Below are 24,661 nucleotides of genomic sequence, written 5' to 3'. Positions count from 1 at the left end.
AACTGTCCACTTCTCCCCCATTTCTCCTGGTGTTTGTGAAGCATGCTCTTTCCCTTGCAATTCTGTCTTTTGAAATGCAGTGCACTTGTGACTCTATGTGGAGGCATGTTTGTGTTTTGTGGAGGATTGTTGGGCTGGTGTAGTCTTGGCCGTGTTCCTTAGTTATGAGTGTGTGGTGCATTTAATAAGGGCAAGGCCATTGCATTAGTTTCCATAACGACAATTTTTGTTCAAGCCTCAGTTGACCATTCTGCTCATGAGTGGACTGTAGATCCTAGGGTAGTGAGAAAGTGAGGCTAACCACCTTGTTATCATAAGTAATTGACAGTGATTCTTATTGATCAGATGCCATCCCTCCCCATGTTGAGGCCAGGAAAGGACAGTGCAGCAAATTCAAGCAAGCTGAGTTCACACAGAACTGGAAACATGTACTAGTCTCTAAAATCTTGTGTCACACACATTTGTGTTACTGAAATGCCAGCTTAGTGATGGAGCACTTGTTTGCAAAGTTGTGTGTGACACAGCCATGCTCTTTTTTTGGGGGGGGGTGGAGTTTCATGGGGTGTGGGTAGGAGTTTATAGTATTCTGAGGAGTTAGACATATTAACCAATAATTGCATGCAGTAATAGTAATGAAGATGTTGTCTTAGTTACTTTTCTGTTGCTGTGCTAAAACATCCATGACTAAGGCAACTCACAGGAAAAGGAGTTTATTTGGCGCTTACAGTTCTGGAAGGTTAGAGTCCATGACTGCAGATCTGAGGTAGCAGCCGAGAGCTCACATCTTGAACTACAGACAAGCGGAGAGCTAGCTAGACATAGTGTGAGTCTTTTGAAACCTCAAAGGCCGTCCCAAGTGAACACTTCCTCCAACAATTCTGTAATGCCTATCCCTTTCCAGCCAGTTATTGCCTGGGGACCCGGTGGTCAAATGCCTGGGACTTACTGGGGGCATCTCATTCAAACAACCACAGATGTATTTCTGATTTAGAGTATCTTGTAGGCAGTTATTGTCTAGAAGACCTCAAAGTTGGGCTATGGACATGTTGCTCACTAGTAGAGTATTTGCTTAGCATGCATAAAGCCCTAGGTTAATCTCTAGCACATGTCTGGGAATAACAGAGAACCTCAAAGTTAGTCATAATTTGATTTTCATTCCCTCGTTTAGCTGACACTTGTAGTCTCTACTTGTAGCCATACATGGCTCGACAGCGAGTGAAATTCTATCAGTGGAGCTCTTTAAAAAAAAAAAAAATAATATATATATATATATATATATATATATATATATATATATATAAAATGTTCTGTCTATATGTTTGCCTGAACGCCAGAAGAGGGCACCAGATCTCATTACAGATGGTTGTGAGGCATCATGTGGTTGCTGGGAGTTGAACTCATGACCTCTGGAAGAGCAGGCAATGCTTTTAACCTAGGAGCCAACTCTCCAGCCCCCTGTGGAGCTTTTTTAATTAAAAGACATTAAAAATTAAACATAGTGGGGTATATGCTTTTAATTCAGCCATGGCAGGAAGATCCAGGCTAGCCTAGCCTACAGAGAGTTCCAGGACAACCACGACTACATAGAGAAACCCTGTGTCAAAAAACCAAATAAATAATAAATAAAATGAAAAATAACATAAATTTTAGGCCAGCCCAGGTTTCATAGTAAGTTCTAGTCTGGCCTCAGACTAAGATTTTGTTTTGAAAAACAAAGTTCTAATTAATTAGAGTGTGTGTAAGTGGGGGAGGGGGTTACAGGACCAGGGACCTTAGGCAAGGTGGTATGGGTATTCTACACTCTACACTTTGTTTTGTTTTTTCAAGACCGGGTTTTTTTCTGTAGCCTTGGTTGTCCTGGAACTTACTGTGCCGACCAGGCTGGTTTTGAACTCAGAGATCCATCTGCCTCTGCCTCCTGGGTCCTGGATCACCACTACTGCCTGACCACACTTGTTTTATTTTGAAAAGGGGGTTGTGCAATCCATGCTAGTACAGACTCTTGACCATTTCATATCGCATCCCCCAGAGTGCAGGCAGATGTTAATTTAACACTCCTCTCCCCCAAGACAGGATTTCTCTGTGTAGCCCTGGCTGTTCTGAATCTCACTCCGTGGACCAACCTGACCTTGAACTCAAAAAGATTCACCTGCCTCTGCCCTCCTGAGTGCTGGGATGAAGTTGTGCGCTACCACACCAGGCTTAATGTTACATTTTTGAACAGAACTGTTCATAAGGTTAATGAGGTTAGAGCTAGTAAATGAGATTAATATGTGATGGGGTTGCTGAGTGTGGGTGCTTTGGATCAGTGGTTACAATATCCCCTAGAACTTACTAAAAAATATTAGTCCGTGACTTGTCAGATTATGTATCTATCTACTACCCTTCCCCAACTTTTTTGGGAGGTGTGGAGAAAGATGAGGCCACATGTTTCTCTGGCTACTGTCTTTGGACTGGAGACAATCACTGTGTTACCCTCCTGAGTTGCGGGATTACAGAGATATGCCACTTACCTGGCCAGGTCATAATTTTTGCTTTTAGGATCAGAAATTCTGGGGGTTAGGCCTAGAAACTTGTATTTTATCAAACCAGCCTATCCCTGTTGCATACTATACTAAATTTTGAGAGTGTTCCCCCCTTTCAGTGTTAGGAGTTGAACCCAGTACATTGTGCATGCTAAGTAAGCACTCTGCCACAGTCTGGACAACAGAGGGATCGAAACTCCACATTTACTAAGCAGCACGTTCTTCAGCAAGCCCTGCACTGAGCGAAGGCAGCACCGAGTAACTGCAGAGCTGGACTTTTGAGTGGTCACTCTGGCTTCAACTTGCAGTTATGGGGCCTCGGAGGATTGCATGAGGGAGAAAATGTACACACACATATACACAGAATAGGAACAAAGGAGGCTGTGCTGAGTGAGCTCTATCCCAGCCTTAATTTTTTTCTTTTATTGTTTGAAATTAATGAATCATTCAGCACCCATCCTACTTCCTGCCTTCCTCCATCAGCTTCTTCTGTGAATCTTAGCTCATCAGGTTCTGTGTTGAGAGCAAGAAAGACAGGAACGAGAATGGAAGGTACATTGTGAAACAAAGCAAAAAAGAGCCAGACAGGAGGATCTCTGAGTTAAAGGCCAGCCGCTGTGCGTAGTGAATTCCAGGACAGCCATAGCTACATATGAGACCATGTCTTTGGGGTTGGGGGGAAGGGGAGTTGTCATTGCATGAAATAACTCTCCTCTGTTTGTCTCTGTCTCTGTCTCTCTCTCGTGGATGCTTTGTTTTTGGAGAAATGGTTTCTCTGTGTAGCCCTGGCTGTCCTGAAATTCGCTCTGTAGACCAGGCTGAACTCAGATCTGTCTGCCTCTACCTCTGCCTTCAGAGTGCTGTGATTAAAGGTGTATACCACCACCTGGAGGGTAATACCTTTTTGGTGGATTTTTTTTTTTAATAGCAGAATCTTACTGTGTAGCCCAGACTGGCCTTCAATTTGTAGCAGTTTCATGCTGAGATATTTCAGGCATTTACTATTAGGCCTATCTTATGTATAACATCTTCATAGGCTATCCCATTATCAATAAAAATAGCTTTCTGAACTTTTGGAGTATTTACTTTTTAAAATATTCTTTTAAATGTTTGACCAGTGATTTTTTTTAAAAAAATATTTATTTATTTATTACATATACAGTGTTCTGCCTGAATGTGTGCCTGCACTGCAGACCAGAAGACATTGGAACATATTATAGATGGTTGTGAGCCACAGTGTGGTTTCTGAGAATTGAACTCTTGACCTCTGAGCATCTCTTCATCCCTTAAAATATTTTTTTTTTCTTTTGGTTTTTCGAGACAGGGTTTCTCTGTGGCTTTGGAGCCTGTCCTGGAACTAGCTCTGTAGACCAGGCTGGTCTCGAACTCACAGAGATCTGCCTGCCTCTGCCTCCCGAGTGCTGGGATTAAAGGCGTGCGCCACCATTGCCCGGCTCCTTAAAATATTTCTATACATTTATTTTTGCACAGTTGTAGGAGTCTTTCTTTAGCATAAATTGCTAAAGTTGGTATTTGTTGAGTTCAAGAAATAAATATTTATATATTTTCAGGGTTTTTGTTTTTGTTTTGTTTTTCCCAGACAAGGGGTTTCTCTGTAGCCTTGGAGCCTGCCCTGGAACTAGCTCTTGTAGAGCAGGCTGGCCTCGAACTCACAATTGCTGTTTTCTCTATGCTTGTTCTGGCTAGTTTTTTGTCAGCTTTACACAAATTAGAGTCAGTGGAGAGGAGGGGGGTCTCAATTGAGAAAATGCCTCCATAACACCTGGCTGTAGGTAAGCCTTTAGGGCATTTTCTTAATTAGTGATTGATCTGGGAGGGCCCAGCCTGTTATGGGTAGGGCTACCCTTCAGCTGGTGGTCCTGGGTTCTGGAAGAAAGCAGGTTGAGCAAGCCGACCACAGCAGCCCTCCCTGACCTTTACATCAGCTCCGGCCTCCAGGTTTCTGCCAACTTCAGTGATGAACAGTGAAGTGTAAGCCCAATAAACACTTCCCTCCCCAAGTTGCTTTGGATCATGTGTTTCATCACAGGAATAGTAACCCTAACCAGGACAATAACTTCAATTTGTTATGCTTTTGAAGATCATTTCCAAGCTTGGGGAAGAAAATTGTCTGAATTTGGTCATTAGTGGAGTTGAACATTTTTGTTTGAATTCCATTACCATTTTTACATTTCTTTGTTAATTACCTGTCTAGGCATTTTGTTCGTATTTCTTTCTATTGTGGTTTTGATCTTTTTCTGATTGATTTATGTAAACTCTTTGTTAGGAATATTTTTTCTGTGTTTCAAATATATTTCTACATGTTAAGAATGATGGCTATTGGGTCCACAGAAGTCATGTAAAGATGGGGGACAGACCACCCAAGTCTGTTAAACCAGAAGCAATTTTATTCCAGAAAAAAAATAAAAAAATAAATCTCCATGGGGCACAAAAAGCTTATCATCTATCTGAGACCACAAGTCAGAGATGGATTGTAAGGTCGTGGCAATGGCTGTTTCGGAATCCCCCCCTGCTTTTTTTTTTTTTTTTTGGTTTTTCGAGACAGGGTTTCTCTGTGGTTTTGGAGCCTGTCCTGGAACTAGCTCTTGTAGACTAGGTTGGCCTCAAACTCACAGAGATCTGCCTGCCTTTGCCTTCTGAGTGCTGGGATTAAAGGCGCGCGCCACCACTGCCCGGCTCCGAAACCCCCTTTTTATAGCAATAAGTAAACATCAGGCATGAACAAAAGAATTTTTACAACAACCTCAAGGTAAAATTCAGATACAGATACAAATTACTTCTTCTTCTTTTTTTTTTTTCAATTTCCATTAACTGGGGTTTTTAGCTACACAAGTATTTGTATTTAAGTCATTGTTCTGGCACTTTCTGATGGTGTTTACTGAACAAAGCTCTACAGTCCCCTGATTCTGCCACTTTTGCATAGCAGGGAAGGGTATGGGACAATGCAAAACCAAAGCGTCACGTGCATTCCGTCATTTAAAAGTTAGCTCAGCGCACATCAGGTCATGAGTGGCGGGTATCTAAAAGCTGACCTTCAGTTTGCAGACAGAGCTGTCGGTGGTGGTGGTAAAGCAGAGTAACCAACCCACTGTTAACAGTCAATCCTTAAACTGCTGAGAAAGCTGCTGGCAGCCTGCTCCCATTCTCCCAGGCTTACAACTTTGTATTTCTTTATTTCTGGAATCTCCATTTCTGTGTTTTATTCTTGGGCTCTTCAGTGACCTTAGGGTAAAGGCACTTTAGGCACTTGTTTTCACCTGAGTTTGAGCCGCAGGATCTATGTAATGGGAAGAGAAAACCAACTTCTTTAAGTCCACCCCGCACTGCCCACCCCCACTCCAGCACACACACACAGAGCTAAGCCTGGTGATACTTTCTTGTGGAATTAGCAATTTGGGAGACTAAGGCAGGAAGCTTGTGAATTTGAACCACATTTGGGTAACAGCGAGATACTTTGCATTTTTATTGTGAATTTCTATATATGCTTATTATAATTCCTCCTATTGCTCATGAAGAAGACTGAGCTGGTATGCAATTGAAAGGTAATTAAAGATCTCCCTTAGTTAGGAAGGCTTGTGAATTTGTTATGGAAGTGGGGAGGGTAAAGGAATGTGGTTTGGAAGTCATACTAGTTTCCCATGGGCTGCCGCATCAAATGACCACAAATGGCATGGTTGAAAACAATACAGTCATTGGGTTTGTTCCTCCCTCCCCCACTGGAGGCTGCAGGTTCTTGATGAAGGTGTCAGTGGGCCACCATCCTCAGAGGCTCTTGGAGAGAAAGATTCCTACTGCTTTTAGGTTCCTTGACCTCTGACCACACCCTCCAATCCTTCCTTTGCCTTATTTTACCCTCTGAGCAATCTCTCCTGTTCCCCTGAGGTCCCTTACCTCTCTAGTCCTCTTGGGGTCTCATAACTCTTAAATGACCTCCCTGCCATGATATAATGTGTAAATCTGTTTAAACTGTTAGAGAATTGCAGTAAACATATCTTTATTCCTTCAAAGCTGAAGTCCCTCCTGGGATCTGAAGGAGACATTATAGCCTGGAACTTAGATCTGTCACCTGGAAACTCAGTTCCTCCTGTTACTATTTGGGTGACCTTGGGCAGTTTGCTTGTGTGTGTGTTTCCCATTGCTTAACTTGTTTCTCTATGTTTCTCATAGAGTTTTGAGGATTAAAAGGAATCAATACATTAAATGGTTTGAAACAGTACCTGGCACATAGTATCTGTTTAAATGATCACAGCTGATAACATTTTTATTTTCCATCCTTTAAGCCATTTTTTAAAAATAATTGCATTATGTACATATGTACATGTGTGCACACATGTCATGGTGTTTGTATGGCAGTCAGAAGATGTTCGCAGAAATCAGTTCTCTATAGATTAAGATGGCATTGTTAAGTAACTTGCCTAAATTTGCACAACTGTCATGGGGAAGAATGAGGTTTCAGATGCAGACAGTAGAGAAACCAGAGTTGACTCTTATTTAAATTAAAAAGTCATCAAACATAAGTGACCCCAAAAACTCTACCAAAGAACTCTTACAGCTGATAAACACCTTTAGTAATGTGGCAGGATACAAGATCAACTCCAAAAAATCAGTTGCCTTCCTATACACAAAGGATAAGGAAACAGAGAGGGAAATCAGAGAAGCATCACCTTTCACGATAGCCACAAATAGCATAAAATATCTTGGGGTAACTCTGACCAAGGAAGTGAAAGATCTATTTGACAAGAACTTTAAGGCATTGAAGAAAGAAATTGAAGAGGATACCAGAAAATGGAAGGACATCCCTTGCTCTTGGATTGGGAGGATCAACATAGTAAAAATGACAATTCTACCAAAAGCAATCTATAGATTCAATGCAATCCCCATCAAAATCCCATCAAAATTCTTCACAGATCTGGAGAAGACAATAATCAACTTTATATGGAAAAACAAAAAAACCCAGGATAGCCAAAACAATCTTATACAATAAAGGATTGTCTGGAGGCATTACCATCCCTGACTTCAAACTCTATTATAGAGCTACAGTATTGAAAACAGCTTGGTATTGGCATAAAAACAGAGAATTCGACCAATGGAATAGAATAGAAGACCCTGACTTTAACCCACAAACCTATGAACACCTGATTTTCGATAAAGGAGCTAAAAGTATACAATGGAAAAAAGAGAGCATCTTCAACAAATTGTGCTGGCAAAACTGGATGTCAATCTGTAGAAGAATGAAAATAGATCTATATCTATCACCATGCACAAAGCTCAAGTCCAAATGGATTAAAGACCTCAATATCAGTCTGAACACACTGAACCTGATAGAAGAGAAAGTGGGAAGTACTCTACAACACTGGGCACAGGAGACCACTTCCTACGTATAACCCCAGCAGCACAGACATTAAGGGCCTCATTGAATAAATGGGACCTCCTGAGACTGTAATGCAAAGGACACTGTCACTAAGACAAAAAGGCAACCCACTTACTGGGAGAAGATCTACACCAACCCCGCAACTGACAAAGGTCTGATCTCCAAAATATATAAAGAAATCAAGAAATTAGACCATAAAAGGCTGATCAACCCAATTATAAAATGGGACACTGAGCCGAACAGAGAATTCTCAACAGAAGAAGTTCAAATGGCCAAAAGACACTTAAGGTCATGCTCAACTTCCTTAGCGATCAGGGAAATGCAAATCAAGACAACTTTAAGATACCATCTTACACCTGTCAGAATGGCTAAAATAAAAAACACCAATGATAGCCTTTGCTGGAGAGGTTGTGGAGAAAGGGGTACACTCATCCATTGCTGGTGGGAATGCAAACTTGTACAACCACTCTGGAAAGCAGTGTGGCGGTTTCTCAGGAAATTTGGGATCAACCTACCCCTGGACCCAGCAATACCACTCTTGGGAATATACCCAAGAGGCCCTATCATACAACAAAAGTATATGCTCATCTATGTTCATAGCAGCATTGTTTGTAATAGCCAGAACCTGGAAACAACCTAGATGCCCTTCAATGGAAGAATGGATGAAGAAAGTATGGAATATATACATATTAGAGTACTACTCAGCAGTAAAAAACAAGGACTTCTTGAATTTTGCATACAAATGGATGGAAATAGAAAACACTATCCTGAGTGAGGTAAGCCAGACCCAAAAAGAGGAACATGGGATGTACTCACTCATATTTGGTTTCTAGTCATAAATAAAGGACATTAAGCCTATAATTCGCGATCCTAGAGAACCTAAATAAGAAGGTGAATCCAAAGACAAACATATACGCATCCTCCTGAATATTAACCTTCATCAGGTGATGAAAGGAAACAGAGACAGAGACCCACATTAGAGCACCGGACTGAAATCTCAAGGTCCAAATCAGGAGCAGAAGGAGAGAGAGCACGAGCAAGGAACTCAGGACCGCGAGGGGTGCACCCACACACTGAGACAATGGGGTTGTTCTATCGGGAACCCACTAAGGCCAGCTGGCCTGGGTCTGAAAAAGCATGGGATAAAACCAGACTTGCTGAACATAGCAGACAATGAGGACTACTGAGAACTCAAGAACAATGGCAATGGGTTTTTGATCCTACTGCATGTACTGTCTTTGTGGGAGCCTAGGCAGTTTGGATGCTCACCTTACTAGACCTGGATGGAGGTGGGTGGTCCTTGGACTTCCCACAGGGCAGGGAACCCTGATTGCTCTTCGAGCTGATGAGGGAGGGGGACTTGATGGGGGAGGGGGAGGGAAATGGGAGGCGGTGGCGGGGAGGAGGCAGAAATCTTTAATAAATAAGTAAATAAATTTAAAAATAAAATAAAAAAAGAGTCATCGAAATGGATACACATTAAACGTACATTCTGGTAGTATTTTTGCAACCTGAGTATAGCCAAGTTGCTAATCTTAGAATCTTCAACTGTGTACTCTTTTGTGTTTGAAGTTTCTGAACCGAGGTCTCCTTTTATAGCTCCATTTGGCCTTGAACTTGTTTTGTGTTTGTAGCCCAACGGTCTTTAACCTTGATATTATCTTGCCTAGCCCCCTGGGTGCTGGGGTTAGAGGGTGTATACCACCACACCCAGTTCTGTGTCTTGTATTCTTTTTTCTTTTTGGTCCTTGCTTTATTTCTAAATTGTCATGGACCTTTTCCCTTTTTCTGGCAGTACCAGGGATTGAACCTGGGGCTTCCAGCATTCCAGGCAAGTGCTTGCTCTACACTCCAGTCCTTGTGATTTTATTTATTTATTTATTTATTTATTTATTTATTTTTTATTTTTTTGGTTTTTCAAGACAGTTTCTCTGTAGCTCTGCAGTCTGTCTTGGAACCAGCTCTTGTAGACCAGGCTGGCTTTGAACTCCCAGAATTCCCCTGTCTCTGCCTCCTGAGTGCTGGGATTAAGGAGTGTGCCACCACTGCCCGACTCCCCCCCCTTTTGTTTATTTATTTATTTTTGGTTTTTCGAGACAGGGTTTCTCTGTGGTTTTGGAGCCTGTCCTGGAACTAGCTCTGTAGACCAGGCTGGTCTCGAACTCACAGAGATCCGCCTGCCTCTGCCTCCCAAGTGCTGGGATTAAAGGCGTGTGCCACCACCGCAGGCCCCTCTTTTTTTTTTTTTGATGATGTTGGCTGTTGTTTGTTGTTCTACACAAAGCTTCGATCTGACCAGTGCAGTGCTTTAAAGGAACATTTTGTAAAACAAAGCTGGTTTCTGTTTGATCATACCAATTCATAAAATTTAGTGGTTAGAAAACTCTGCTTTAAAAAATTATTATGAATTATTATAAAAGATGGTAAGGGTAAAGAAGGGCACATTAGCACCATGCCCTCATGTTCTGGCTTTGTTGTTTTGAGACAAGATTTCTCTGTGTAGCCCTGGCTGTTTTGGAACTCAGAGATCTGCCTGCCTCTGCCTCTCAAGTGCCGGGATCAGAGGTGTGCACCAACACATATAAAGAAGATGTTGGCTACTTTGGGTTCTGCTTTGCTGTATGTTCTGTGAAGTGGTATGTTCATACTGTGGAGGTTTCTTTCTTGGGAAGTATTTGGGAACTCCAAGAGCATCCCTGCTCTTTGTTTTCAGGCCTGCAGATGTGCCAGGGACATATTTCTGGGTGCTTTGCTTATTCTTACTTATTTATTCTAGAGATATGATTGAGAAACTGCAAAGGGCAGGGCACAGGGAGGGCGTGGAGGCTGTCTCTAGCCCTAATTGTCTATCTTCAGAGCCTTGTTTTGTTGTGGTCATGTTGAGTCACAGCTCTGGGGCTGTGGCTCATTTTAGGATAACCTGGCCAATGTGGCTTCTGCTGCCTCAAGAAAATTTGCATTGTTAGAATCTGTGCAGTTTTTTAGATTTGTTTTCATGAACCTAAAAGGAAAAGAAAAAGAAACCTAATTATTCTTTTTTTTTTTGTTGTTGTTTGGTTTTTCCAGACAGGGTTTCTCTGTGGCTTTGGAGCCTGTCCTGGAACTAGCTCTGTAGACCAGGCTGGTCTCGAACTCACAGAGATCCGCCTGCCTCTGCCTCCCAAGTTCTGGGATTAAAGGCGTGCGCCACCACCGCCCGGCGAAACCTAATTATTCTGTTCAGTATTTCTTTAAGAAGTATATTTATGCTAGATGGCACTAAATGTGAAATCTCAATCACGTTTGAAATCAGGGTGGGGACAAATGCCTGCAGTTGCAGTCTTTGGGAGGTAAAAGCAGGAAGATCAGAAATTTAAGGTCATCTTTGACTGTGTAGCAGATTTGAGGCCAGTCTGGGCAGGATACATTAGTCCTTGCCTCAAAAACAACACCATAAAACATATTTGAAAAAAATAATCAAATCTGAAACTGCAATTTTTTTATTTTTTGCCCATTGTCAGGATAAGTTATATATATTTTGGAAAGAATGAATTGCTAAGAAAAGATTAATACTGAGATCTCTAAACACCAGAGACATTAAATTTTGCTATGAACGAGTTACAGACTCTGACCCAGACATTGCTCCTTAGAATTCCAAAGTATTTGGGGATAAGATAATTCACTCACTGTTAGAAACCTCTAATGAACCAGAATAACCAGGAAAAAAAAAGACTTATTTTTAAGAACAAGAACAAAGTAAGCTTGAAGTATTTCTACTTAACATTTAGAATGGAGCCCATCTCTCTCTTCCTGTCTTACTTGGGGCCTGAAAAATTGCTCCTGCAATGCAGAGTGGTCAGAAGAACCATTGCGCTGTTCAGAGGGTGGCAGTGCGAGCATGTCCTGTTGTTCCCAGGTGCATCTGTGGAGGGAGCTGCAGGAAGCGTGCCCAGGCTGGCTTCAGACAGCCTCCCAAGTGCAGGGGTTGCAGGCATGAGCCACCATGTCTGGCTTATAGTCAGTTTTCTCAAAGAGAGGAGGGTTTGTGTAGAGATGTGTGTGGTAATTAGGGAAAATGTGGTGAGACAGTGCCATGCTGACAGGAGGAAGAGCGCTCTACATATCTGACACGCAGAGTAGACAGAGGAAAGGCTCTAAGTGTGACGTTTGAGAATCTTAGCAAAACACAGAAAATGCACAGTGGGTGAGAAAATCTGGGAAGGAAGGAATTGTTACGTTAACTTTTGTTAATGGGCAGGGGGCAGTGGGTGAAAACTGACCTGAGTTTGATCTCATGTAAAAGTGGAAATAGAAAACAGAATCCACAAAGCTTTTCTCTGATTTCTACATGTATGTCATGGTATGTACATGCCAGCATAAGTACATAATCCATACACACATTTTAAATATTTATGATTGTTATATTTGTGTGTCTGTGTCCGAGCCTGTATGAATATATGTGTGCAATATGTGTGGAGACCAGCAGAGGCCTCAGGTCCTTTGGCATTAGAACTGTGATCTGCCTGGTGTGTGCTGAGATCCCAGTCTCACAGTAGCTCTTAGCCATTGAACCCTTTCTTCAGCCCCCACACACTAATAAAAAAAAGAAAACAACTTAAATTGTACTTTTTTTTTCTTTTGGTTTTTTTCAAGACAGGGTTTCTCTGTAGCTTTGGAGCCTGTCCTGGAACTAGCTCTTGTAGACCAGGCTGGCCTCAAACTCACAGAGATCCACCTGCCTCTGCCTCCCAAGTGCTGGGATTAAAGGCATGCGCTGCCACCACCTGGCAAATTTTACTTATTAAAGGACCCTGTTTTCCTCATTTCCTCATGGTGGTCTCGGAAGGGAGACCAGTACTGGCTCAGTTGGAAACACAAGTTCTGGTAGACTTTATCTTATTTATTATGTAGCCCTGGCAGGCCTTGAATTCACAGATCTCTACCTGCCTTTTTCTCCCAAGTACTTGGATTAAAGGCATGCGCCACCCCCACCTGGCCCCCACATGCTTTTATAGTACTAAATTAACTAAGTTTTTATAGTATAGAAATGAGGAATTAGTTTAATATTCTAGATCTTAGATGAAATATCATTACACTAGGTCCAAAGTAATTAAGTTAGTCAAATTGAGCTAGGCATGGTAGCACATGTCTGTGTTTATTGCTCATGAGACTGGGGCAAGAGGCCACCAATTTGAGGCTAGCCTGTACTACATAAGCAAGACCCTGTCTCATAGGGAAAAAAAACTAAATAAATTCTTATTATTTTCTTTGCCACATAGATTATGCAGAAAACTTGTGAATTTAGTGTTAGTAGTAAGTAGAGAAAAGTATAGAGTATAAAAAGGTAATAGACTGTATTTTATTATTTCTGTTCCAGCTGTGACAGAGTGAGCTGTGATGGGAACAGCTGAGGGAGAGTGCATCTGGCTCACAGTTTTATGGTGCTGTCCACCGGGACAGAGAGGGAGGTCATGGCAGGAGGAGCCCGAGGCAGCTGGTCACAGTGACACACTCAGAAAGCAGAGCTGTGGAGGCTAGTGTTAGACTTGTTTGCTTTCTTAGATTCAGTCCAAGCACTTTGAATGGTGTCACCCTGCTTTAGTTAGGTTAGGGTTCTATTGCTGTGAAAGACACCATTACCACAGCAACTCTTTTTTTTTTTTTTTTTTTTTTGGTTTTTCGAGACAGGGTTTCTCTGTGGCTTTTTTGGAGCCTGCCCTGGAACTAGCTCTGTAGACCAGGCTGGTCTCGAACTCACAGAGATCTGCCTGCCTCTGCCTCCTGAGTGCTGGGATTAAAGGTCTGCGCCACCATTGCCGGGCCACAGCAACTCTTATAAAGAAAACATTTAACGGAGGATGGCTTACAGTTCAGAAGCTTAGTCCATTATCATCATGGAGGGGAGCATAGTGGCACACAGGCAGTCATGGTAGCTGTGAGGTCTACTTCTGATTCACAGGCAGCAGGAAGAGAGCTATGCTGGGCCCCTGACTTGAGCATTTGAAACCCTAAAGCACACCCCATTGACACACTTCCTCCAGCAAGGCCACACCTCCTAATCCCTGTCAAGTAGTTCCACTCCTTAATGATCAAACATACAAATATATGAGCCTATGGGGGCCGTTCCTGTCCAGACTGTTTTCTTTTTTAAAAATGCTCCAAGATCCCCGCGGCAGTAGGCAGCAGAAATGCTGTAGGTCCCAAATGGTGGTAGCAGGCCATGTGGTGGCAGGCAGCGGGCCCTGGGAGCAGCCAGTCCCAGGCAGAAATGGCTGCCGGTCCCAGAGCAGCGGCCCGAGCGGTGGTGGTGGTGGTGGTGGCGGGCTATGTGGCAGCAGACAGCGGGGCCCTGGGAGCAGCCAGTCCCAGGCAGAAACAGCTGCTGGTCCCAGAGCAGTGGTGGCGGGCCATGTGGCAGCAGGCAGTGGGCCCCAGGCAGAGACGGCTGCTGGTCCTCGAGCAATGGCTAGTTCCAGGCAGGGAGACACATGGCGGGAGGGCAGAAGACAGAAACATGGATAGACACGACATGCAGGGTGAGCTTGAATGTTTATTCAGGGGGTTATGGAGGAGGAAAGGTGAAGGGGGGGCAGAGAGAGAGAGAGAGAGAGAGAGAGAGAGAGAAGAGAAGAGGAGAAAGAGACAGAGAAGGGGGGGGAAGCAGAGAAGTGGGGAGAGAGGCAGAAGCAAAGCTGCCTCTCTGAGAGGAAGATGGAAAAGAGAGCGAGCTCAGGCTGGAAGCTGAAAATCAGCCTGCCTCAGTGGATGGGGAGGGGAATGGGTGTGGCTTGTCTCTTAAAGGGACCAAAACCATAACACAGACCACCTCACCTCATTTATGGTGAGTCCTTTTGCCTCACTCTCTCTAGATGATGCTTCACAGGTATGCCCAGAGACTTGTTTCCCATCTCGTCAAGTGTCAGTGTTTAACAGTTGTTGCCTCAGGACTATGGACATAGCACAGTGGCAGAATACTTGCTGATGTGTACAAGGCCAGTTTTACCCTCAAACCAAGAAAAGTTTGTTGGGGCCAATTGGTTAAGAACAGTAGGCACTCCTAAAGGTTGATTCACCTCTCCAGCCCATGTCAAATTATGTAAAAATATGACGTGTTGCAGGAAAATGCCACTCAGCACTTTTAAGAAAGCATAGGGACCCAACAGACATTCACTGAATTGTGACTCTTTGAAAGCTGGTGGCTGGCAGCATCGAAATCTTCTCATCTTTTGTTCTCTTGTTTGTCCCCTCTCCTTCTCTTCTGAATTGAGTTGTAGACTCCAGAGTTCTTCAAGGCAAATCACAAAAAACAAGGGTTCCATGCCCCCTCTCCCCCCATGACTCTTGAAAACCTTGAAGGGCAACTCTTGCCCTTCTCCTTTCTCCCTGGCCTGGAAGGAAGGAGCACTGCATGAGAAGCCTTAGCACAGCCCTACCAGATGGGCCTCTCATCTGATGACACCTTTTCACCCAGTTCCATTTCTGTGTGGCCTAAGCATAAAAGCAGACATTTTCTCCTGTGTTTCCTAAGGCTCCATGTCACAGGAAATTTGTTTAAATGCATGGGTTATGCTTGTAGGCTACAGAGATGGCTCAGCTGTCAAGAGTGTATACTGCTTTTCCGAGTGCAGTGTCTAGTGCCTATGTCAGGTGGCTTACAACTGCCAATAATTCCAGCTCCAGGGGACCTTACATTGCCTTCTGGACTCTGTGGGTACACAGATACACACATACAATAAAAATAAGTTAAACATTTTCTTTTTTGGTCTGTGTAGCCCTAGCTGTCCTGGAACTCTGTAGATCAGGCTGTACTTGAACTCACAGAGATCTGTTTACCTCTGCATCCCCTGTACTGGGATTAAAGTCATTTGCCACCATGCCAGGCAAGCCCCATTAGTCTTGGGTTGGTTGTTATGGCTTGCCAGGCTTGCTGCACCAAAATCTTGGAATATCCTGCTTTAGAGACCATAACTTATCACATTACCTGAGATGCTTCCTCGGTGGATGTGTGTTCACTCTAGGATATTTAGTTTTGATTAAAGGAAACAGCATAGTCTTGCTATTCAACTATGCATAGAGGGGCACACCTATAATCTCAGCATTTAGGACAGTGGCTCTCGACCCCTGGGAGGTGTTGAACAACTCTTTCACAGGGGTCACCATTGGAAACGCAAACATTTACATTATGATTCATAACAGTAGCAAAATTACAGTTACAAAGTAGCAATGAAATAATTTTAAGGTTGGGGGTCACGACAACATGAGGAGCTGTGTTAAAGGTTTGTTTGCAACATTAGGAAAGGCTGAGAACCACTGGCAGAAGAGGTGAGCTAGAAGATCTGTGGTTATCTTCAGCTGCACAGGAAATTTGAGGCCTGCCTGGGCTATTTGAGATCACGTTTCAAAACAAAAATAAAAACAAATCCCACACAAGAAAACAGTTTGAAATCTAGTAATCTGGAGCCATCCTGTCTGGGGTAAATTCTCAAATCCCAGTCACTTTGTTAAAACCTGTTAGATTAGAGGTCTATGAATTGGCTTAAATCTTGTGCCTATAAGATGTTAAACAACAGGCAAAGCCTCAACACAAGTAAGAAGTTACGTGACAAAGAAAACATACCGAGAGAGGAAGTGAACAAAGCTGCCTTCAGGGGAAAACACAGAAGGAAACTTGAGGAGGAAAACACATTTAAAACACAGGCCTCTTGATTTTCCTTGGAAAGACTTGGTGAGAGTGACCTTCTTGGGTTAGTGCCTGGGAAGGGGCCTCTGTGGGCTTTCTGGGGCAGGGGGGTTACTGCCTGCTTCTGGGTATTCAGGAATGACCCTGCGCACACCTGGTGATGTAGACTGAGGCTTTCTCTACAAGAAACAGTTAGCTTCACTTTATGTTAGTACAGATATGCTTCAGGTTCATGGGAAGAGGAGATAAGGGAGAGGGAAAGTTTCCAAAACTCATAACCCTTATTGTGTGTGGCTTTTGTTGGTTTTGTTTTCTTGGGACCCAGTCATGCTTTATAAAGCACAGGCTGTCTTCACACTGGTGACCAACCTGCTCTGCCCTAAAGTGATGGATATACACTTGGGCACCATCATGCTTGGCTTGGATATATGGTTTTAAGGTGTCATTACTTTAAAAGATATCTAATAGTAATCTCTAGGTTAATTTTCATTTAACTAGTAATTTCCATTTCTTTCTAGTCTACACTGTGTCCCATTACACACAGATGATAGGATATGCTATTTGGTTTGTCTTGGGGTTCCCAAAGTATTTGGAAGACAGGTACAGTCAAAATACAGGGAACAGATATATTGAAAACAAAACAAGCTGGTTCTTTAATGTGTCAAATTAACCAGACCCAAACTCTGTACATCTCAACGAACTTCTACTTTGTTATTACATTTATTTAGTTTGTATGTGTGTACCTATGTGTATGTGTGTGTGCATACATGTGAAGGTTAGAGGACAATTTGGAGAAACTTTTTTTTTTATTGCAACCATGTGGATTCTGGGCCTCCGACTCAGATCATCACCCTTAGCAACAAGTGATTTTATCTCCTGGGCCATTTTGCTGACCCCCCTAAATATGGAATGCTTCATTAATTCCCACGTTGTCCTTGAATCCAGTCTTCTCTCTGTTCTCCAGGTTGGATAATTGCTTTATTGTTTCCAAGTTTGCTACTTTGTCATTCTGCTGTCAAGCCTGGTCACATGATGATTTTGTAGGTTCCTCAGTTGAGACCTGTGTTTCTTTCATTGTGACTATAACTGTTTTAAAATCTTTCCTATTTCCAATACTTAGGTCAACTCAAGGTTATCTGTTGGTTGATTCTTCTTTTGAGAACGGGTTATATTTTCCTCTTTCTTTATATCCCAAGCATTTTTTTTTTTTTGAGATAGGGTCTCACTGTATAGCCTACCTGGCCTAGAATTTGCTGTGTAGACCAGGCTGTTCTTGAACTTGCAGGGGTTTTCTTGTCTCTGCCTCTCAGAATGCTGAGATTGCAGAAATATGTGGACTTTTGAGTTTAATGTATTGGCAGACTGTATTCTGTTACCTTCCTTCAAAGGGCATTGCTTTAGTGTTTGTTAACTTTCCCTGAATCTTCATTTCTTTTAGTTTGACTGTAGTGTATATTCCATGTATATACAGTTCAGGGATTGGCCAGGAATGTGGGCAGAATTTATGCATAGGTTTTAGATCCCCCTCTCTATTTCTCCTTAGAATTTCCTGTCTTGGCTTTCTAGCTGCTATCACAGCCTTCAGGTTCGCCCTCTGGGGAAGATTGTAAGACTGGTGTGGGTTTTGTTAGAAATATGGATGCCTCTTGTGGCACAATGGGACATGCTGGCTGGAAGCCATAGACAAAGAGAAATTTACCAGACGAATTCTCCTTTTTTTGAAATGCTAGTTCTTTCCCTGTCAGCCCTGCCTGCCTTTCATTCTTCAGTGTTTTTAAATGGTTCCTGTTTTTTTTTTTAATTAAATTTTGTCAAGTTCATGGTTATTTACAGTAAAATTGATGTCGTGATATGAGCTACTCTGTCATGTTTTAAGCAAAACCTCTCTAGAGGGGCTGGGGCCTGGAGGCAGGGTGCTGACAAAGGAGGCAGACCAGAGTCTCAGGCCAGCTCAGATCATCGGCCAGTTTATACTCTGAGGGCCAAGAGGAGTCACCTGAGTAAAGTACAGTCACTGCACATGCAGCACATGGCAAAAATGTTTTTGCCATAGAGACACATAAATAGCATAAATAAATAACAGTAGGCAGTTGTACTCCTGCCTGCTAAGCTTGGGAGAAGGAAGCACAAAGGAATAATCCAATAACAGTTCTGTGTTTTTGAAGAAACTGAGCTCACAAGACTCTTGTTTGATTTCTTGGAGTTTTCTTGCAAGCACTCAAATCTCCTCCAACACTGTCTCTTCCCTCTCTCTCGCTTCCTTCCCACCCTCTCCTTCTCTCCTCTCCTCCTCTCTCCCCTTTCTCCCGTCCTTTCTTTTTTCTTTCTTTTTTTTCTCTCTTTTTTTTGGACAGGGTTCTGTGTACTCCAATCTAGACTTTAGCTTATAGTGTAGCTGATGACTTTGATCCCCCCCACCCCTACTTCCCAAGTACTGGGTTACAAGCATATGCTACTATACTTGGCTTCAACGTAGGCATCTAATGAAAGAAAAGAAGAAGGGCTCAGAGGTTAACAGCGCTGGCTGCTCTTCCAGAGGACTGTGGTTCAGTTCCCAGCACCCATTTGGCAGCTCACAGCTGTCTGTAACTCCAATCCCAGGGGATCTGACACATACATGCAGACAAAACACCAATGCACATAAAAAATGAATAAATAAAAAGGAATCCTTAAAAATAATTTTTAGAAAAGGAAAGAAAATACTATTGCTCTAATTTGGGTCAGCACCAGCCTGGAAAGCGTTAGTTATGTAGTGGTGCATGTGTTTAGCATGCCCGCTTAGGCTGTTTATGGTGGGGTATTTCCTTCCCAAATTCAGAGAAATATTTGTAGCTGTCATCATGGCTTTTTTGAGTTCTGGAACTTAGAATCTGATAGAAATTGTGATTCCCTTCTCATGTCTTCATAAAACCACTGTAGAGAACTCAGGGGTTCTTTGACACTTTCAACATAAGCTTCCCTTCCCCAATTTAGGGTGATTTGATCAAGTTAATACCAACAGATCAGTAGCAATACAAATATTATTTTGTTATTTGGCTTGGCCAAGCAGAAAAAGTGTACAACTCAGTAGATGTCCTAAGGTATGTAAGATTTTTTAAAAATTAAGGTTTCCTGAAATGTATCTCTGTAGAAGCAGCTTCACAGAGACAAAGGAGCACCACACCCAACATTTAAATTGTTGTTAGAAATGGAATTTAGTTCTTAAATCTGTCGCTATTACGGGCTTTTTGCTTGTTTGCGTTTTGGTTTTGTTGAAACCCTTTGAAGCAGGGTCTCAGATGTGGCTCTGGCTGTCCTCCAAGTCAATGTGTAGACCAGTCTGGTATCAAAATCACAGAGATCCGCCTGCCTCTGCCTCTCGAGTGCTGGGATTAAAGGTGTGCACCACTATACCTTAATTAAAAATTAAGGTTTTTAAATTTTTTTTGTACTTTATGTGTTTGAATGTTTTGCCTGCTTGTGTTTATGTGTACCATCTGCATGCAGTACCAGCAAATGCTAGAAGAGGGAGCCCGATCCCCTGGTTAGCCTCCATGTAGGTGCTAGGTCTTAAATCTGGGTCCGTGGAAGAACAGCCAGTGCTCTTAACTGCTGAGCCATCATCTCTCCAGCCCCCTGTTTATGTTTGCTATATATGTTGGGCAAAGAACTATCTGCCATTTCTAGAACAGCAGGAATTTATGGTGTGATGTCACATTCCCAGTATTGTTTGAATTTCTAGAGATTATACAGTAGAGTGACTAAGGTGCCCGTGCACACTGGCTTCAGACAGTGATCTCTGAAGGCTTTCAGTCACTATTTTCTTACTGCCGCTTTAAAAATGCAGCCCTCTAGAAACAATAAAGACCTCAGGTTTGTGAACTCCTTTTTTCTCTTATTTTACACCAAAAAAAGAGAGTTTTATTTACATAAAATATATAAAGAGGTTTGTTTATATAAGTTATAAAACTATATATGAAATACTAAAAAATTATGTGTTTAAGTGTTTTGTCTGCATGTATGTATGTGTACCTTGTGGGTACCTGGTGCCTGAGGAGACCCCTAGAACTGGAGCTGGAGTTATAGATGGTTATGCGCTGCTATGTAAATAAGAATCAAACCCATGCCCATTGCGAGATCAGTCAGTGCTTTTAGACTCTCAGCCCTCTCTCCAGCCCCTGGTTCCACTCTTTACCACCTAGGCTGCTGTTTTTCCGTATTCTGTCATCTGAGTGCTCATCTTGTCTTAGGGAAGCTTCATAGCCATCTTAGGATAACTTTCTCCAGAAGTTTTTAGTTAGAACAGTGGTAGCCGCCCTGACCGCTATGTATGTTCAGGTATTTTGTAGATTTCTCTCTGGATTTTTAGGTAAGCTAGGAAGAAATGAGCTAACATAGCAAGTTCTGGAAGCTTAGAAAGAAGAAACAGTTATCTCCTCTCAGAACTGAGGTGGTTTAAAAATACCCTCTGAGAATTTTGACTGTAGTCAGGATCATTATGTCAGCTACTTGCTGTTTGATTACTTAATGCCCTGAGTTCAGGCCTGCCATGGGTGGATCTCAGCAGGTCCTGCTGAGAGCAGGGACTAGCTCTGCATAAGCTGCAGTCCTTTCTTGTAGCTGTCGCAGCTGCCTGCTATGGTGCCAGTCTTCCTGAGTGAAGATGAAGTGTATTTTGAGAGATGAAGTGCACTAAAAAGGAAAGTTTCAGAGGGATCTGTTGAGAAGAAGGAACTGGAAGATGAGAGAAATTGAAAGTGTGGTTGGTACTTGCTTTACTAACAGAAGGAAAGTTGTGTCTTGACAGAAGTTGAAAATTACGGACTTGGACAAAACTCAGAGTGGATGAAAAAGATTTTAATTAGAAAACAATATGTCTAAGTAGAGTTTTTAGTTTTCTAAATAGGTGCCTTAGGACTCCCCCTCCCCCGGGTTTCTTGTAGCTTGGACTGGCCTCAAACTCTGTCGGCAAGATGACCTTATACTGCCGGGCGGTGGTGGCGCACGCCTTTAATCCCAGCACTCGGGAGGCAGAGGCAGGCGGATCTCTGGGAGTTCGAGGCCAGCCTGGTCTACAAGAGCTAGTTCCAGGACAGGAACCAAAAGCTACAGAGAAACCCTGTCTCGAAAAATCAAAAAAAAAAAAAAGATGACCTTATACTTAAAGTTTTTAAATTATTTGTATGTATGTATGTATGTGTGCTTATTTGTATGTGTACCATATGCATGCATTGCCAGAAAAGGACATCAGATCTTCCAGAACTGGAGTTAGAGGTGCTTGTGAGCACACTGTTGAGTCCTGACCTTGAACTTTGATCTTGCCTTCACCTCCAGTGTCCTGGGATAAAAGATGTGTACTACTTATTATAGCTGGTTTCATGTGGTGCTTTGTACATGCTAAGCAAACACTACCGACTGAGCTACATCTCCAGCTCTAAGAAAGAAACCTGTGAGATGCCTGTGGGGTGATTTTTGGTGAGGGGAGCTTTCTATCCTCAGGCCTGTGTCATCCAGTAATGATGAGCAGTGCATCTCCCTAATAATTTCCAGCCCCCACAGGTGCGGTGGGCACACCTGTAATCCCAGCACTTGGGAGGCAAAGGCAGGTGGGTGTCTGTGAGTTCGAGGCCAGCCAGGGCTGTCAGAGACAGTGTGTACACATGCAGACTAACTAGTATGCACACACAGGCTCCATGCCACTTTAGTCTCCCGAGCTCTGCGATTACAGGTGTGTAACACTCAGCCAGTCTGTTTTAGAATAGAATATCATATAAAGTAAAGGTAAGTATTATTTTGTGGATTTTTTTGTTTTAAGCAAATATTTATATGTGTGTGTGAGTATATATATATATACACACACATTTATACACATGTGTATGCGTTTATTGCTTTGTGACATAAAATGTGTCTTGTTCTGGAGTCATGGTCAAAAAGTTTGAATAATACTGCTTTATTGTAATACTCTGTTATTTCATTTATTATATAGCATTATGCCAGTACATTCAGGCTTCTAAAGCCAGGGATGGTGCCAGCCCTTTCATTTCAAGTACGACTGAAGGTAAAAACAAAACAAAATTGAGCACACCCAGAGCTTTCTGGTTCTCAGTCTTTCTAAAAGTGGCATTTAGACTCTTTGGCCTTTTAACCATCTTGTGCCTTTTTGAGCAGTAGATTTCTCAGATTTGTGTCTCTCTAGGTGGCAGGATTTTTGGCTCTTTCACTCCTCACTTTAATGTTATTACTTCAGCAAATGCTAGCATTTTTACGAGGAGGCAGAAACTAAGAATTCTAGCAATTTCGGATGATTCTGAACTGATAAAATAACCCATTAATAGTATTCCTGAAGTCTTAATGTCTTTGTATTTTTATTATCACAGAAGTATATAACTTATTCTTAAAATGATATGCTTCTGCAATGTTTTCAGTTGATTTTAGGCAAATTAAATGTGACTTTGGGGGAGTGGGGGATGGGCAATCCAGTTTAATTCCTTGTGCTTTCTCCCTCTTTTACAAGAAAATTAACCACTGGGCTAATAGCAGTGATTTCATTTATGAGGGTAGTGGTGTCCACTATTAACTACGCTATACTTTTTCAGCTCCTTATTGACATAGTAACTTTCGATGCCTTTCTTACTTAGGTGGCTGGCATACTAACCCCTTGCCTTCATTTCTGTTCCTTGCTGGACTGCCACACTTTGTGTTCCTAAACCTGTGATTTAAGGGACTTTGTGGAGATTATTTGCTTCATTTTTCTTACAGGAGAAAACTTTGAGCAGACGCCATTGAGACGAACATTCAAGTCTAAGGTCCTTGCCCGATACCCTGAGAATGTAGACTGGAACCCCTTTGACCAGGATGCAGTGGGAATGGTTAGTATTTATTAGCCATGTAATTATGCATAGTAGTTTATGGTAGGGTCATGAATCCTGGGTGTCGTAGCAGTGCTTCTTCATCGAGTACTTGTTTTATTTTATTTTTTGGGGGTGTTGTGGCTTAGTAGACTCATGGCCTTATTTATGTCGGACAAGCACATCATTGAGGTATACCCCAACACTAGTAGTTCTTGAAGAAAGGATTATAGAACACATTTCTCATGATTCTGTATTTGATCAATGTATTAAATTGGTAAAACATTGTGTTTCTATTGTGTCAGACAGATATATAATAATGAGTCAGTGTGTGTATTGTATTAGTGTGGGAGAGCTTTTGGTAGATGGTGTCCAACACAGTAGATTCTTGCTAACTGATGTGTGTTCTGAAGAGGACAAGGAATGCTCTCACTATTTGTTTTCCTGTTGTCTTTTGCAGCTGTGCATGCCCAAAGGGCTGTCATTCAAGACCCAGGCTGATCCCAGGGAGCCACAGTTCCATGCCTTTATTATCACAAGGGAGGATGGCTCTCGGACATTTGGGTTTGCCCTCACCTTTTATGAAGAAGTGACCAGCAAGCAGATCTGCAGTGCAATGCAGACCCTCTACCACATGCACAACGCTGAGTATGATGTCCTTCATGCTCCACTTGCTGATGGTGGAGACCAGAGTGGTATGGAAGATGGTGAAGGCATTCCTGGAACCAAGCTGCAGCGCTTCAACTCCTATGACATTAGCCGGGACACACTCTATGTCTCTAAATGCATCTGCCTCATCACTCCTATGTCCTTCATGAAGGCATGTTGGAGTGTGCTGCAGCAGCTCCACCAGGCGGTCACATCACCTCAGCCCCCTCCTCTGCCCCTTGAGAGCTACATATACAACGTACTCTATGAGGTGCCACTTCCACCTCCTGGCCGCTCGCTAAAGTTTTCTGGGGTCTATGGGCCAATAATCTGCCAGAGACCAAGTACCAATGAACTTCCTCTGTTTGACTTCCCTGTCAAAGAGGTTTTTGAACTGCTTGGGGTGGAGAATGTGTTTCAGCTTTTCACTTGTGCCCTTCTGGAGTTTCAGATCCTGCTTTACTCACAGCGTAAGTTAGTGCTCCACCCACTCGGGGTCCCCGCTTTCTCTTCACATATAGTGGACCTGACCCTGAAGGTCAGGGTCAGATGCAGGCTTTACAGGTGGGAGGGGAATGGTTGGGCTCCCTAGAAGCTATCTCCCGATTGG

General features: G+C 42.7%; 1 protein-coding gene across 3 annotated transcripts in view; it reads left to right on the top strand.

Moving 5' to 3' along the window:
• The window catches only part of Dennd5a (DENN domain containing 5A), a 79,191-nt gene that overhangs the window by 11,988 nt on the left and 42,542 nt on the right, over nucleotides 1–24,661 (top strand). For 2 of the 3 annotated variants that reach the window (XM_075971866.1, XM_075971868.1), the window contains exons 2-4: nucleotides 22,542–22,613; nucleotides 23,315–23,424; nucleotides 23,864–24,521. In XM_075971866.1, coding sequence (XP_075827981.1) covers nucleotides 22,542–22,613; nucleotides 23,315–23,424; nucleotides 23,864–24,521 — 840 coding nt within the window. The remainder of the gene's footprint in view (nucleotides 1–22,541; nucleotides 22,614–23,314; nucleotides 23,425–23,863; nucleotides 24,522–24,661) is intronic. The other variant, XM_075971867.1, reaches the window with a different exon arrangement.

This window comes from Microtus pennsylvanicus, chromosome 5 (genome assembly GCF_037038515.1).
Source record: "Microtus pennsylvanicus isolate mMicPen1 chromosome 5, mMicPen1.hap1, whole genome shotgun sequence".
Taxonomy (NCBI): Eukaryota; Metazoa; Chordata; class Mammalia; order Rodentia; family Cricetidae; genus Microtus; species Microtus pennsylvanicus.
This window is presented reverse-complemented; position numbering and strand designations above follow the sequence as displayed.